At 48.7% G+C, this 15235-nt stretch overlaps 1 protein-coding gene across 1 annotated transcript; it reads right to left on the reverse strand.

Annotated features, from left to right (window-relative positions):
* Positions 1-1182: 1182 nt before the first annotated feature.
* ACP6 (acid phosphatase 6, lysophosphatidic) lies at positions 1183-9087 on the reverse strand. The gene is given in 11 exon segments (XM_076351614.1): positions 1183-1354; positions 1683-1848; positions 2056-2151; positions 3528-3628; positions 4349-4384; positions 4386-4482; positions 6089-6176; positions 6925-7004; positions 7670-7800; positions 7894-8022; positions 8896-9087. Coding segments are annotated over 11 exon segments (1257 nt in total). The 3' UTR covers positions 1183-1213.
* Between the last annotated feature and the right edge of the window lie 6148 nt (positions 9088-15235).

Genomic DNA, 15235 nt, shown 5'->3' on the forward strand with positions numbered 1-15235 from the left:
GCCAATGTTTTGTTTGCTTTTTTGACAGCTTCTAATAGCAGTTCAGTGAGACCTCCAGCAATGTATTTAGTATTCAAATTATTCTGTTCACTGTGCGTGCTGTCAACATGTAATTGTGGTGGGGGCAGGCTAATGAAAGAGTAGAGGTAAATCCAGCCCACGCTTCTCAGGGAGAAGGTACTGTAGTGCCGCCAGTCACATATCTGTCAATGACTTACATTAACATCACTGCAGTCTGTTTTTGCTAAGTTAGAAGGCGTAACGCAGAACCAGAACTGCAGGGCCATTTTAATAAGTGGTCCCCCTATTTCAGCCTTTACATATCCCAAAGAAAGTAGGTCAGGATCCAAGTTTTATTTACTGATTGAAAAATGGGGATTTTGGCAACATTGTGATCCTTAGTACTGTCTTACCAGAAAAAGTGTCATCATCTCAGCTACAAGTACTTCTGTTGGCTATGCTGGTGTATTCCTGCTTCAGCAAGTGCAAAATAGATGCAATGCTGCTCACAGCTGAAGTCGATAGCAGCTCCCCAGACTTCCTTATTTAAAGCATATTAAGCAGAGTTCACCAAGAGTTCTTGTACTTGGCCTGCTGTGGTTCTTTTGCATGTATGCAGCAGAACTCCTATAACTACAGGAGTGCAGGGAAGAGGTCTGGAGGCCTTCTGTCCCTTTGGAGAGGTTTTGTGTGCACAAAAATGCCCTCAAGAAGATGGGGTAGCTAAATGCCATGCAATTTGGGAGGTTCATCTGTCTGCAGAACAACCCTCCAACATGACAAAAGAAAGGGAAAGGCACAGTGGCTTCTGCAGTTCGCCATACATAAAAGCAATTGTTATGTCAAAGCTCTCAGGTCTAGTAGTACAGAGCAAGGGTTTCATCCCACAGTCCCAGCATATGAGGAACAGGTATGTTTTCTCTCATATTCCTCAAGCAGCAGGGCAATTTAAAAAGGTCTGTTCTCTCTCTTGCTGTTTTCAGCCTCTCTGTGCTTTTGTGTGGCTACCTCAGAAGTGAACTCCAGCCATTCCGTTACACGGCTTCTTTCATCTTGCTGCTAACAGTGAAAAGTGACACTGTGCCACCCTGTGTCTGGTAGGAAAAAGTCCCCTCATCTAAAATACCTTTAGAATAGGGAAGGCTGGCAGGAATATAAAGAAAAATAGTCAAAGACTGTGACAATAAACTAATCTTAATTTAAGACAACTTAATCATAAGTCAGTTTGCTGATTTTCTTCCACCTGAGAGCACAGGTTATTGTACTCCTCTGGACTGACTGAGTACTGTGAAAGAACTTCTAGAAATTCTTCGAGTGGGCAGAGACCTGCTCTACATCCTTTCACCACTTGCTCCTGCAAAGGCAAAGAGACAAAATCACAGATCTAGTGCATTGCCAAAGCCCTTTTTTGCTGATACTGATGCGTTCTGCAGCAGGGAAATATGCTAGTCGAGGCAAAGACAGAGAGGCAGAGGTTCAAAGTCTTTGCCTAAACTCGCACTAGATAATAGCCAGCTCAACAGAAAAGATATCTTGGCTACCATGGATTTGCTGTAGGTGTCTTACTCTGTTATCTGGCTTGACAGCATGCTCGGAGCAAGCCTTGTTTCACAGCTTTACACGCATGCATGGCAAAACCAAAAGCCCAAGATTTGTACGAGGGAATTCCCCTGCGATCTTACCTCTCCATGATAAGACAGGCGAACAAACCATTCTTTGGACTGCCGGTGCTGATACAGTTCCAGGGTCACATCTGCAGCATAAGGTGGCCACTTGCCATCAAAGGTGCCCAGTGCCACCAGGAGAAGAATAAGGGTAATGTCATGAGAAGCATAGAGAATGAGCTTTCTGATAAAAAAGGGAAGGAAAAAAAAAGCCCCAAACCTAAAACGTTAGCTGTGTTCCTTCATGGATAGCCAGTTGCACACATGCTTTTTCTAGCAGATGAGCACTCATCGTCTTTACCCCACACATTCAACATCTTTCTGAACCAGCTTTTCATACTGACAGCAAGTCAGAATTTATAACGATTAGAGGAAGAGATCTGCCCTGTACCTGGCCTTTTCAGCTGGAGATGAGGGATCTACTGCTTCTGTAATGTTCTTCTGTAAGGTATAGAAAAGGAGACCAACGCTCATCTGAAGAACTTCTCTATAAAAGAAGCAGACATAAATCTACTGGTTTTTCAACTTTCACATTAAATAATTTCAAACGAACACCTGGGAACCTGCTTTTCTCTTACAAATTGATAACATGTATTGAGTGTAGCTAAGAACTATTAAATGCAATTCCTATGGTTACTTTTTATTTCAGCAGTTGCATAGTCACTGCAGAGATTCTAATGTGATTGCAGACTGGGAGGGGAGGGAGAGGTGTTAACAAGCAGTCTCATGAGGTGTGGCCCACATAAAGGGGAATCTAGAAACTCCTTGATGTTCTCTTTGCTATTTTGTTTCCCTACTTGTGATTTTTGGATGCATGGTTTTCAGCTAGGGAAGATGACTGACTGCAAAACAGCAGCTGAAGTGGTTGGGGTCTTTGGCGGGAGGGGGAGGGGCAGAATTCAAGAAGGTGGCGGCTATATTTAAAAATTAGTTTTTATCCTTGTATTGAACAAAGGGGAGATCTTTAGGCAACTTCTGGTGTGAAGAAACATCCCTCTACCTAATGAATAAGTCAGTGGAAATGGAGGATGAGTGTGAGTGTGACTCTCCCAGGTGTTGTGGGAGTGGGGGAAATCAGTTTTTCAGTACCCGAGATCTCTAATGCAAGTTAAAGAAAAGGCTAAGGGCAACTGCCCTAACAGAGAAGGCAGTCCTGTACCACCACCTGAGAAGAGCTAGTGAATATGGCAGCTGCGAATGAATCTGAAAGGAAAACAGCTGCTAGGCTAGCAACTCAGCCACCTTTACAAACAACTGCGGAGGAGGTAATTAACTGCATGTAGCAGCAGATTCTTTTGCAAGTAGTTACATGTGTGCAGGGCCTGGCATCACCTTTTTCACCAGCACCAACGCTTCTCAGCCCAGCTGTGCAGGTGCTATCCCTGGGATAAACTTCCCAGGTTGGAATTCAGACTGTAGTTGTGCATCTGCAAGGGCAGCCTTGCCTGTGCAGCCTCAGTGCTCAGGCTGGAAGCACCTCCTACTCTCTTCTGCTTTTGCCTTTCACACAGGTTCACTTAAACAACCGTGGCAACTGAGGCATTCACTGCCTACCTCAGTGGCTTACTACTGTTCCTCGGAGACTACTCTCTCCACAACTGTCAGCAAAACAGGACTTAAGCCCACATCTTGGCCTCCTCAGTGTGGACTCCTTTTTCCTAGCTCATGTTCCTGACTCAAGGCACTGAACTTTACACTGAGATGGCTGAGGCATGAATCTCATGAGGGGGCAGTAGCCTCTGGTGGGGGAATGCGGCAGATCAGAAAGGACTTCTGTCTGCCACAGTAAGCTGGTGTAGCTCATCCACCCTGGGTAAGCCTAAGAAAACCCCTAAGGCTGGAGGCAGGGATACAAGCAATTACCTTGAACCGTCTTCCAGAAGGAAAAGCAGCGAGTCAACAGATCGACGCTCAACTGTCTGCTGAAAGTTCTTCAGCACAGGGCAGCTTGGCAAATTGTGAACCTGGAAGGAGAAGATGTAGCGTAACAATAGGGTTTGACCCTTTCTGAACCCAGCCTGAAGACACATGGATGACTGCCCGCAGAAAACAGCTGTTCATGTCACAGCATTTGTACTACAGTATTCATGTGAGGAGTTCTAGGATGGTTTTAAACATACAGACTCGCTCCATGTACCAAAAGGATGGATGTTTGTTCTTGAGGATACATTTCTATGTGAAGGGACTGTAACGCCTTGAGCTATTCAACCAACAGCCATGCCAATTACCATTAGCGCCAGCAAAAAAGAGGTACTAAGGGGGATACAAATATGCCTAGCTCCCTTCCAGTAGCCAAAGCAATCTGGCTCACAGGTAGGATGCTGGAACCAGGATTAAGATGACTCTTAGGTGCTGACTGCTAAAAAAAGGAAAGCACTTTGTAATGGGGTAAGCAAGGCCCAACTGTTCTCTTAGGTCTACTTCATTACACTTGAAAGAGATGCTGGATTTCAAGGTAAGAACACAAATACTGGAGGTGAGTCTTCATCTATCCTAGAGCAAGGCTGACTCCACATCTTGCTTTTTAAAAAGGCCATGCTATTTCTATAAACTTTCTGGATTGCACAGAAAGGTACTGGGGTACCCACTGGTGTCAGCAGGTCTTGGCACTCCGTGGTTTCGTACATATGCATGGTAAAGGGATGTTTCTTTCTGTGACAGTGCAACAGAACTGCTCAGCTCACCTGCTCAGCAAGAACGTTATCAAGGAGGAGAAAAAAAATCCACAGGCTTATCACCATCAATACCCATCTTCTCCTTAATTGTTTTCAAGTCATCAGAGACACCTGGCTGTTGCAGAGCATCCTTCAACTTATGCCTGTCAGGGAATTAAGAAAACAAAAGAAAAACTTCTCACACATCAGACTTCCTATTTTTTCGGGGTTTTTTTGTGACCCCAGCCCAGTGGAGTTGTCTCACATCAGTGAGGGGTAGAAGAGAAGCACCACAGGATACTGAGGGATTCCTGATTTTGCGAGTCTAAGTTGCAGAGCGGACAGACACTGTGTCTAGACGTCAAGGATCGGAGCTGGCTATCTGCTCTTGCAGAGGGGGGGGGGGGAAATTAAGATGAAATGTGAACACCTCAGAAGTGGTTCCCATAAGCAAGGGCTGTGTATCAGTTAACAGATCTGGTCATACTGGAGCAGTATAAGTCTGTGTCTTCAGGGAGTAGCCTTTAATTGCCTCATGAAAGAAGAAAGGGTAGAAGCTTTGAACTGATTGCTGTATGGTGTGGGAAAAGGGAAACACCTACTCACTTGTAGCTTAAATTCACCTCTCGCTTTGTTAGAAGCCATTTGCCTCTTTACACTGTTTTATTTTTAAAAGTTTAGCTGAGAATATCCATGCTACGTACTTCAAGCAAAATATGTTGCATAGGTTTTGTTTTCTCTGACTCTGATCTGCTGGGGAGGAGGTGGGAAAAGTTTAAGTCTGCTTTTTATTTTTTTACTAAGAGCTCTAGTTTCTGTTTGAAATCGAATGTGCTAGGAGTTCCGGCATAGGTAGCCTGTAAGCTGAGGCAGTGCTTCTTACTGTAGCTTAAAAAAATCCACCTTGACGTGGTCACAAAATGTGCTCAGTTGGTGGGCTGGGGGGAGGGAGCGGAAGAGCTTGCAGTTTACTCCCTTTTTGGACAGCTGACGTTACTAGAGGAGGCTGAATGTACAGAGGAGGCTGAGTGTACTGCTTGCTTCTATGGGCTGTGACCTCACCACTGTTAAGAACGATCCTTTGCCTGCAGAGTCAAGTATTATATAATGAGCTTTTGCAAGTGAATTCTGACAACTCTTGAATTTTGGACAAAAATATGCTAGTGTATAATCCAACCAAACTGTAATACATTTGCCTCTCTTGTGTTTCCACCCCATGCCCAACCTGGCACAGGCATTTAGAGTACTTGACTCTGCAAACATGAGTGTTCTTTGTATGTAGGATGTTCCTTATTTTACTTCATTAGTCATTGTTAAATGTGTCAAGGCTGAGTATATTTCAGTTTCTTCAAGGTATAAATGTGACAGGAATGTTGTAATAACCCCCAAACCAGAAGCTGAATATAAAAAGGAGGCCCAATATGTTCACACTGGAAAGGCTTGTTAAGGGATGTAGATGACATTAATTCTGCCCTGCAGCAATGCCACAGAATAGCTGTACATTAGCTAGTAATGAGTGTTTGCTAGACACAGACTAAATTAAATTGGTCTTTCAAGAAAAAGTGTCTATATTTTCTTTTCTTCTGGTGTCACTGCTTGGTATATGACTCCGCTCACCGAGTATTTTATACAACTAGCTAACCATTCCCAAAGAATAGTAAGTGGCAGGGGAAGAAATTGGGAAATGGGAAGAAAATGTGCAGTTTTAAATTACTACTGCTGAAATGAAACAGCAGTGAAATCATATCGGGAGGTACGGCTGGCAATTACCTGCTCAAGCATTTCAGGCGCTGGCAGTTGTGGTAATTGGGGTAGAGGATTTCAGAGCTTGCTTCATCAGTGACAATGACAACAGATCCTGTGGAATGAGGAGGAAGCTTCTGTAATCACTAGTGCATCTGCATGTCCTTAGACTGCTTTAATCACTCCCACAGCCTTTGTGCTCAAGTTCATTGTTGTCAACTAGCAATTCCCCCTGAGCTATCACCTGCAACACAAGCCACTGTGCTTGTTTCTGTGCACACAGCATTTAATTCCACAGGGATATCTGCTGTGCACCTTGTAAAGCTTTCTAGTTGTATGTTTTTTTTTTTTTTTTTTTTTTTTTTAGTGTTTGTATGTGCCAAAAATTAGTTTCTGTGTCATGAGGTGTAAGGAGCCCTGGCAAGTCACTTCTACTATTTGTTCCTGGAACTGAATACGGAGGGAGCAGAGGCGAGATCTTCAAAACCCAGAGCGTATTTCTTGGCTGAGGTACTTGTGTTTCTGTGAGAAACTTTTTTTAGATGTGGATCTCGTGAACGTTGGACCTGGAACTTTTTGCCCTCTTGATTCTGAAGCGGGTTAATGCTAACCTCCTCAGTAGGTCTAAAATTGCAGCATTCATGGCAACAGATCCAAGCTGAGCACCAGCAGAAAGCTACACAAAGAGAGGGAGCAAGTGACAAGTTGATAAAGAACATGAAGAACCAGGAGAGTACAGGGAAGAGGCGCAAAGAACCAGGGAAGAAGTAACAACCAGGAGCCAGAGAGAGTTGGGATATGTGAAGTGTGTGCATCTAGGGAAGACTGAGAAAGGAAAGGCACCGGTCAGAAGCCTCCCCAACCTTCTTTCTGCTGTTGGTACAGTCCAGCTAGCAGGCACCGTGTGGACTCCAGATTCCGGAAAATATTAGTGGAACGGATGCTGAAAGAGAGAAAACAGTTTGTGAAGTAGCACTTTCTCCTTCACATGGACGCGGCTGCAGCTGGGGAGGACTTGCTAGAACTGAGGGTTCTGCTTTCACTGTGGCTTTGGAAACCTGTGGTGGGATTCATCTTGCCTCGCTACAGCGAGGCGCTATATCTTAAATAGACACCTATATCTGAACTGCCCTTTAACTTCCCTTCAGAGGCAGTGGAGATAGATAACAATTTGGCACTTCTCTGGTGTAATTTTTCTCTCATCCTAAACCAGGCACTCCCAGCATTACTGATGTGAGCAGCAGGGGTGTGCTTCATCTCACTGAACTTTAGCTATTTAATCTACAGTGAGTTAAACTGTGCTCCAGAAATGCCTGTTTCTCTTCACTCACCATAAAGGCGCATAATACCACCGTCAATGGCTAAACCTAGGTGAGATGAATCTGTCCCTGGCATCACTCCCAGGACTGCGGGGGAATTGGATGCTTTGTGTCACAAGTGAGTTCTAGTATCGGGCTCTGCAGGCTGAGCAAAGATGAAGGCCCAGGGGCCAGCCAGTCGGCTATAGGGTGGAAAAGGGTATGCTGGTCAGAAAGTTTCCCTAGCACGGGGCTAGTCGTTGGGATGGAGGAAGCAAGGGAAGGTCCAGGAGGGAACCAAGAGACTCACAAAACCTCAGCAGGCTTAAATGTTGGTGAGAGAAAGTTGGCTTCTTCCACATAGCTTCTCCTCAGCCTTTCCCCCAGGGCAAACATCTGCTGCATCCCTACTGTTGTCAGCTGTCCTGCAATTGCACCACCCTAAGTGCAAAGAAAAGGAAGGGTCTCCAGTGGAATATGGAAATAAACAAGTTTACAGAGGGAACACGAAACCACCGTGAAAGACAGCCTCACCTTGAATGTGGTCTTTTTGTATTGCTCCTCATAGCGTGAGGGAGGTCGAGGTCCTCCATTTAGGTCAGTCACCACGTAATCAAACTTAGTCTGAGCGGGTACATCTAAAAGAGTGGGATGCCATTCCACCTGTTTCAAAACAAGCAGTGCTTCAGTGAAAAACAAGGACTTTCAAGAGCATTAAACCAATGCTGGACTGTTATTCTGTGCTGCCTTGCCAATAACACAACACAGAGCCAAAGAGAACTGATCTCTTCCTACAGCACGTACAGAAATGACAGCAGTGCTGCATCTTGGATTTGCTGATCTGCTGTGCACCGCACACAGGTGATGTATAGGAAACACAGTACTTGCTTTCTTCTCCTGTAAGGGGAAGAAAGCATCTGTAGGAAATCGTTATTGCTGCTATTTGTTATACGCTGAAAAGCTTCTTTAGCAAACTGCCAGAACTAATATCTGCCAGCTCAAGAGGCTGCCTCGTTGGAGGCTATGGGGAAGATGGATCAATCGCGATGACACCGAGGCAGGTAAGCGCACGTTTGCCGAGTATCTGTTGTAACGTGTAGTGCTGCGGGGGGAACGGCCCAGCGCTGGGCTTTAAAGCGCAGAGTCCCTGGGAGCAGCGATAACTTGGGCTACAGCAGCTGCAGCCCCGGGTCGCCCACCCCTGCGTCCTTCCTCTGAGGGCCCCCTGCAGCCGCAGCGGAGATTGCTCCCTCTGCCATCACCCGCCCCGCTAACGGGCGGCGGGACCCAGCTATCGCCGTTCCACTTTTGACTTCCAAACGCCCACGTTTCCCCCAACTTTACTCTCGGTAGTGTCTGGGGAAGGGGGAAAACCCCGCTTAGGGGCTGATGGAAGCAAGGCAGCGGCTCAGCAGCGGGCACCCCGCCGGCTCGGGGTGAGGGCGCCAACCGCAGCCCCGCGGGCAGCCACCACCGCGCCGCAGCCGCGGCCGCCCGCACCGCCCCGGCCCCGCGCCCGCCCCGGCCCGTCCTCACCGGCGCTGCCCCCGGCAGGGGCCGCAGCGGGGTGCGCGCCCCGTGCCGGAAGACCACCTCCACCAGCTTCAGCTCCAGGTCCCGCCGCTCCCTGCCGACGCCGCCATCCTGGGCGGCGGCCGCCGCTGCCCGCCGCCGCTGCGCCCACAGGGCCGGGCCGCCCAGGAGGCTCAGGCGGGTCCCCCAGCCCATGGCGGAGGCGCTGTCACTGCCGGCACCCGGCAGCACCGCCGGGGGCGCGGGGGCCGACGGGAAGCGGAGTCCTCTCGCTGGCTCCGGTTAGTGGCGCGGGGCCGGCGGCGGACTACAGCTCCCAGGGGGCACCGCGCCGCGGGGGCGGGCTTGCCGGGGAAGCCGCCGTGCGCAGGCGGGCAGGGCTGGGCGCGGTCCGGGGGTGGGCGGCCCCGCCCCGCCCCGCCCCGGGCGGGGCAGGTGGGGCCTGCGACTCCTCCGCCCCGGGGCCGCCCGGCAGCGGCAGCCCCCGGCTCGGGGGAAGCAGCGGGGCTGCGTCGCCGGCTCCTCTTCAAGGGGGGCAGCGCTGTCGTCCTGCTGCCGCCTCTTGCCTTTCTCTTTTTCGTTTCGCTTTTCCGCGGGGAGCGGCCAGACGGGCTAGCTCACTGGGCGCGAGCGTGCGGCTTCCCGGGAGGGAGAAATCCTCCTTGGGGTGGTTCGGGTGTTTTTTTCCTTCCAACTTTTCCCTCTGAGGCACGTTTGGCCACGGGGGCGGTGTGTTCAGGCGGAAGAGCTCCCGCTGGCGCTTACCGGTGCGTGGAGTTTAGAAGGGAGGGAAGAGCCCGCGAGGAGGCAGAGGGGTCCCCGAGTTCCTCCCCATCTGGCTGCTTGCGCCTCCCTGTTAACAGCCGTTGGTTAGGAAGGAAGTTTTGGGGAGGGGAGGGTGTTGCGTTCGGCTCAAATCTCATACGGGCCGGTCGTCCGTATGCATCGCTTTGGTCTTTAGTGGGCCCATCTGGACGTAGCACGGGCAGCGGGAGAAGTTTCCCTCTCGCAGTTCTCTCCACGTGTTAGCGGCAGCTGTTCCCGCTGGGGTAACAGCTCGTTACCCCTGTAGCTTGTTTCTCTCCCTGCCCGTACTGGGTCACCCCGTTAACCTCACCAGCAAAGGCTTGCAGCTGGTGCCAAATGTGGCAGTGGCAATTTGTTTGTTGCTCTTGTTTAAATGAGGGCTTTTTCCACTGTGAATTTGCTAAACAAGGTCTTTTTCAGTTTGGATGCCCAGGTGCAGGCACCCTGGGAGGGGAGCAGTGGGCCTTGACCTAGTCTTGTCTGGCCTCTCGTTCCCAACAGGGCTTTGGGAGCCAACGCGGCGCTGCCATTACCAGGGCTGGAGATGAGCTGCAGCAGTGAGGCAGGTGAAGGCATGACCCCGCTGTGTAGGTAACCTGATGTTACCCGGAGGGGTTTGGGGTTGTTTGTAACATTGGAGCTGCCTCTTGGCATCCCGCAGCAGCACTCGGCGAAGCTGTCCCGGGGTGAATGTGAACCCAGTGCCTGGAAGCGCATGTTCCACTCCTCGTTTCTTGAAACTGTTGCTTCTCCTTTCCTGGCGGCGATGTGCAGGTCCAGTGAGTCTGCACAAATTAACTCTTCAATGCTATTTAGCATCTTTTTTAGCATAGTAGCTAATAAGTTTGATGTGTGTGAAAGCTAGAGACCTGTGCATTCATACAGCCTTTCTTGGACATTATAAAGCAATCGACAGGTTCCTGTCTCCTTGGTTCCTGTGAACCTTCTGGTTCAAGACTTGGTGGTGATGTCACTCTCGCACAAGTACTATTTTTATCAGCGAATAAGCAGTTTGCTTGTTCCTTAGACCACATCAGCTTGGCTTAGATTTATTAGGGATTCCCATGTTCCTCCTTGTCTGCCATCCTGCCTCTTTACGTATGTTATAGGCTCCAGTACTCCTTTTCCTGTAGGTTTGGAGCTCTACTTTGCCCAGGACCTCTTTTAGCCCCACCCCGCCCCTTTCTTCCTACTTGTGCTGATGGTTCTTGGGGCTCTCCTTTTCCTGGTTACCCTTATCCTCTCTGTCTCACCCCCCCGTTTCTCTTTATTCTTTCAGGGTGCCAACATTTTAAAACTCACCCAGGAGATCAGGGGAAGTTTTACAGAAATTCGGGATGTTGATGGAAGCTATCAAATAGTTATTTTACTGTCTGTAAAGACCAGTTCTTTAACTTGTCCACAGACAACTGCAGACCTGACTACACTCTGCTCGCTATTTCCCTCTTTCTGATTTTCCTTTTTGGAAGCAGGCACTGTCTGTTGGCAGCTGGAACGCTCCCTGATACGCTGGAACCAGCATTGATTCAAGCAGAGCTCACAGGACCTCTGGTTGGCGGGGTGGTGGCAGGAGGCAGCAGAGGAGTCACAGGCAGCTGGTGCGTGCAGGGAGCAGGACAAGGGTGAAGGAGCAGTAGGAGGAAGAGGATGGTGACCCGCGCAGAGGCCAGAGGGAGGAGCTGCTGCAGGTGGTGAGAGGCTGGCACAGCCACCAGGACGTGCAGATGGAGGGATTTGGTGATCTCCTTGTGTCTCTCAAAAGCAGTGCTGTTCTGAAAGGGTTACCTCAGTTTTCTGAGCTTAGAGCATGTGAAACACAGAGGCACGACCAGAAGAAAAAATATTTCAGAAGCCAAGAAAATAACAAATGGAGGAATCAAGCCTAAATCTTGTGTTGTGGGAGAGTGAGGGGGGCAAGGATGCTGGGGGGAGAAGGAATAGGAAAATGTAGTGAAGGGGAAGGAGGAAGAGAGTGAGAGGTGATGTGATAGAAATGAGCAGAGGTGAAACAAGGAAAGAGGCTCACAGTGAATTTATTGAATTTCCATTTGAATGCTATCCTGGAAGAAACCCCCAGTTCCCCTGAAGTCGTGAAGACTGGGACTGCAGGGTCCCTCCTGGGGGGACTTGGCTGCTGCCAAGCAGCATTACTGTTGAGATATATTTTAGAATATACCATGCCACAGCAGGTGTGTGCAATTAGAGGAGAGCTCTCCAAAATAGCAGGCGGCTGTCAATTTTTTAGCAAATGGTGTTGCCATTTTTTTTCTTTGTCCAACTGTGTAGAAATTTATTCTAAGATGCATCGTCTGAGATGCATCACAGAAACATTTCCAAAGGACCTGTTATTTTTACCCTTCTGTTGCTTTTTGTGACCAGACGAGGAGCAGAAGGCTATTCCGATGGCCGCTCTGGGTGAGCTTTGTTTCACTGGGGGAAGTTAATGAACTATACCAAACAAGCAAGTTTCAGGAAACCTTTCTCTTTGAAAGCAGAGTGCGAATTTCCTCCTGGCTGGAATTTAACCGTATTACAATGATTGCTACCTTTGAAAAGTATTACCGTTGCTATCATTTACCTTTTTATAGTGTTTCACGAGTGTATCGCACCTCAGAACGCTCCTATATGATAAGTTTGCATTTACATCCTCATTTTCTTGAAGAGGAAACTGAGTCATAGTTTCATAATTCAACCAAACCACGCAGTCATTGTGTGGCTGATACATTGATAAGGTATGCGACCAACTATCATGATTAGATTTTTGTTCCACGACATGGATTGTAATTAAATAGCGTTTGAAAAATACCCACCGAAGAAACAATTCAGCCTGATGAGTTTCAGTGTTTTATTGTTTCTCGGATTCGGCAAACGCCTTCTCCCTGAACAAAGGGCTATAGCTGTTCTGTTGTAAATCAGAGATTTACCGTAAAATGACTGTGCGGTAGAGACACAAATAGAATTTGGGCACCCCTTAGGAAGGTGGAGTTTTTTCCCCCTGAATGGTAGGGGTCAGAAAATGGGCTTATATTGCCTCGGCTTCTTTGGTTCCTTCCCAAGTGCTTTTTGCTCAGCAAGGGGAGCGGGCTGGAAATGTTTTCCGGCAGTGCTACGCAACACAGGCTGCAGCTGTGCTGGGAACCTGGCAGTGATGCTGGCTGCCGGAGGAGGGTGGCATAACCAGGCTGGCGTGACTGCCCAAAGTGAGGCGTGAGCAGCTCATGCCAAGCATGACGTCTCCCCGTCCCGGTCTTGTGGGGCATGTGCCTGTTCTGGGGCAGCTCCGTGAACTGCATGGAGTGCACGGAATATGTCTTAGTGGCCAGGTACTTTGCTTGCCAGAGCCACTTCTGGGTGGAGTATCTGCTGCTCTGCTCTAGCACAAAGTGTTTTCCTACCCTTCCAAATACACCTTCCATCCCAAAATGTTCCCGTGACTGGCTCTCTGAGTACAATTAAGGTGCTTTCGCTCTGGTCCCTTGAAGTGACTATGGCTACTGAAATCTCAGGTGTTGTAGCTGGCAGGTCTCCACTCCTGCAACGTGGGCAAGAATACATGCAGTATTCATGTTCAGAATCTCAGGCCGCTTTACCCTGTGGCCAAAAGAGCTTTCACCGTTCCCAACTGTAGAGCTAATGATGACGTCTCTGTGTCCTGCAAGAATCGGTGACCACAGTGGCTATTACAAACAAGTCAGTCTGGGCACGTAAGCTGTATTGCGTTCACAAAGAGCAGAAATTTATTTATAAATTGTTCAAGTGTGCTGTATTGCTTCCTGTGGAGCTGTATCACTCTTGTCTACTCCAGTTTGTCTGTCGTCGTGAACCTTGTAGCCAGCTGCTTTGTGAGCAAGGCGCCTGGGGAAATGGAAGGAATGTTTCCACTCCTAATTTCTGTGATCCTTTGGGGTGGAATTCGCAAAAATAAACTCCTAAATGCCACCGCAGACCAAGCCCTCCCCGCGAGGCACCATTCATGGTACAGTGTACAGATCTATGCATCTCGTCTCCTTTTCTGCATGCTTTCACATCAGCGGTTTACCTTCCAGCAGTGAAATGGTGTGTGTCGATACTTGCAGGTCATCGTTTTATTTCTGAATTCCTGCAGGTTATGTGGGACAGTCCTGGAAGTCAGAGTCGTGGCATTTAGGGTTGGTATCATGAGGATATTTTCAGAGATTTTCTTCTGCGGATTTTAGAAACAGGGTATCAGACAGTCGGTTGTTTCATGTCCCTTTTGCCTGGGACCACATGATTTTCCCTCTCTCTTCCTTTTAAATTACAGGCTTGGGCATTTGGTCATTGTCGGTGTGGCAGCGGGAGAGCTGGAAGCCGGCTGTGTGCTGGGCAGCATACTGATTGTGTGAAGGTTCATCCCCTGCCCTGTAACCTAGCGCAGAAGATGCACTCCCTGCCTTCTGTATTTCTTTTGTTCGAACTTTGTCATCCTAAACTGGATGATGCCTACAGGCATCTGCTGCATTTGGTAGTCTGCAGCATCATGCCGACTCAATTATGCGCCTCTCTGGGATAACAGCAGGCCAGTTTTCAACTTTGAAAGAGTGTTTTTCCCGTGCAAATGAAGGCTGAGATAAGCGGGAGCCTCCAGAAGCAAGCTGGAGAAGCTGTTCCCAGCCACGTCAGGTGGACTCTTCGTGTCTGCGTGGTGGAGCTGTCCTGGTGCGGTGGGAGAGCTGCCGGTCTTTCTCTGTGGCTGAGATGCTGCATCCTGGGGCTCGGTGCTCTGGCACAGTGGCAGATGTGCTCCCCTGTGGCAGCATTTAACCGTTTGGCACTTTTAATCTTTACCACCTCCTTTGCTTCTTGTGAATATATATTACACCAAGTGGTTTGGGATGATATGAAATTAAAAGGAGATGGTGCAAGTGTAAATGATTACAGTTGCTCTTTTCTAACCACCCAGGGGAGAAGGGCTGCAAAGAGATCATTTTGAGCCTTACAGTGGGTTCCTAGCAAGTGAGTTGTTTCGTTACGCTTTCATGCTCACACAGAAATGACCAAAGTGTAGGATTTGTGTGTGTGATACAACCCGTGACCTCTGTCTTCTTCCTGTCACAGGCTAGGGAGACATAACTGGAACCTGGGGTAAAGTGTTATCCTTTTATTTTGCTGCAGGCTTAGGTTATGTTTTGAGACTCCAAGGCTGCTTCCCGTTTTCTTCTTTGCCTTCACTGCAGGTGGTGGACCTGATGGGTTTCAACACGCATCCAGACTGGCTGTTCGAGTCCTTGTGGGCTGTCCCTGATCCTTTTTCCCCTTCAGTATATACTCCTCTTTGTTATATGAGGATGGGGGTCAGATCAAGTGGTGGGGAGCTAGAAGAGGGGACGTAGACCTCGTCTCAGGGACCTGTGCTATTTACGTTCAAGACATTTCTGGCCCCACCAGCTGTTCCGTGTGTGTTATTTTCAGAAGGGCAATAATCCGTGGGAGGTCAGGAGGGTGGAATTGTGTGAATACGCCGGGTAAAGGAGATCAAGAGGCTTGGAAGTCCTCAGGCCTCGTCATGACAGAGAGT

Source organism: Aptenodytes patagonicus, chromosome 1 (genome assembly GCF_965638725.1).
Source record: "Aptenodytes patagonicus chromosome 1, bAptPat1.pri.cur, whole genome shotgun sequence".
NCBI lineage: Eukaryota > Metazoa > Chordata > Aves > Sphenisciformes > Spheniscidae > Aptenodytes > Aptenodytes patagonicus.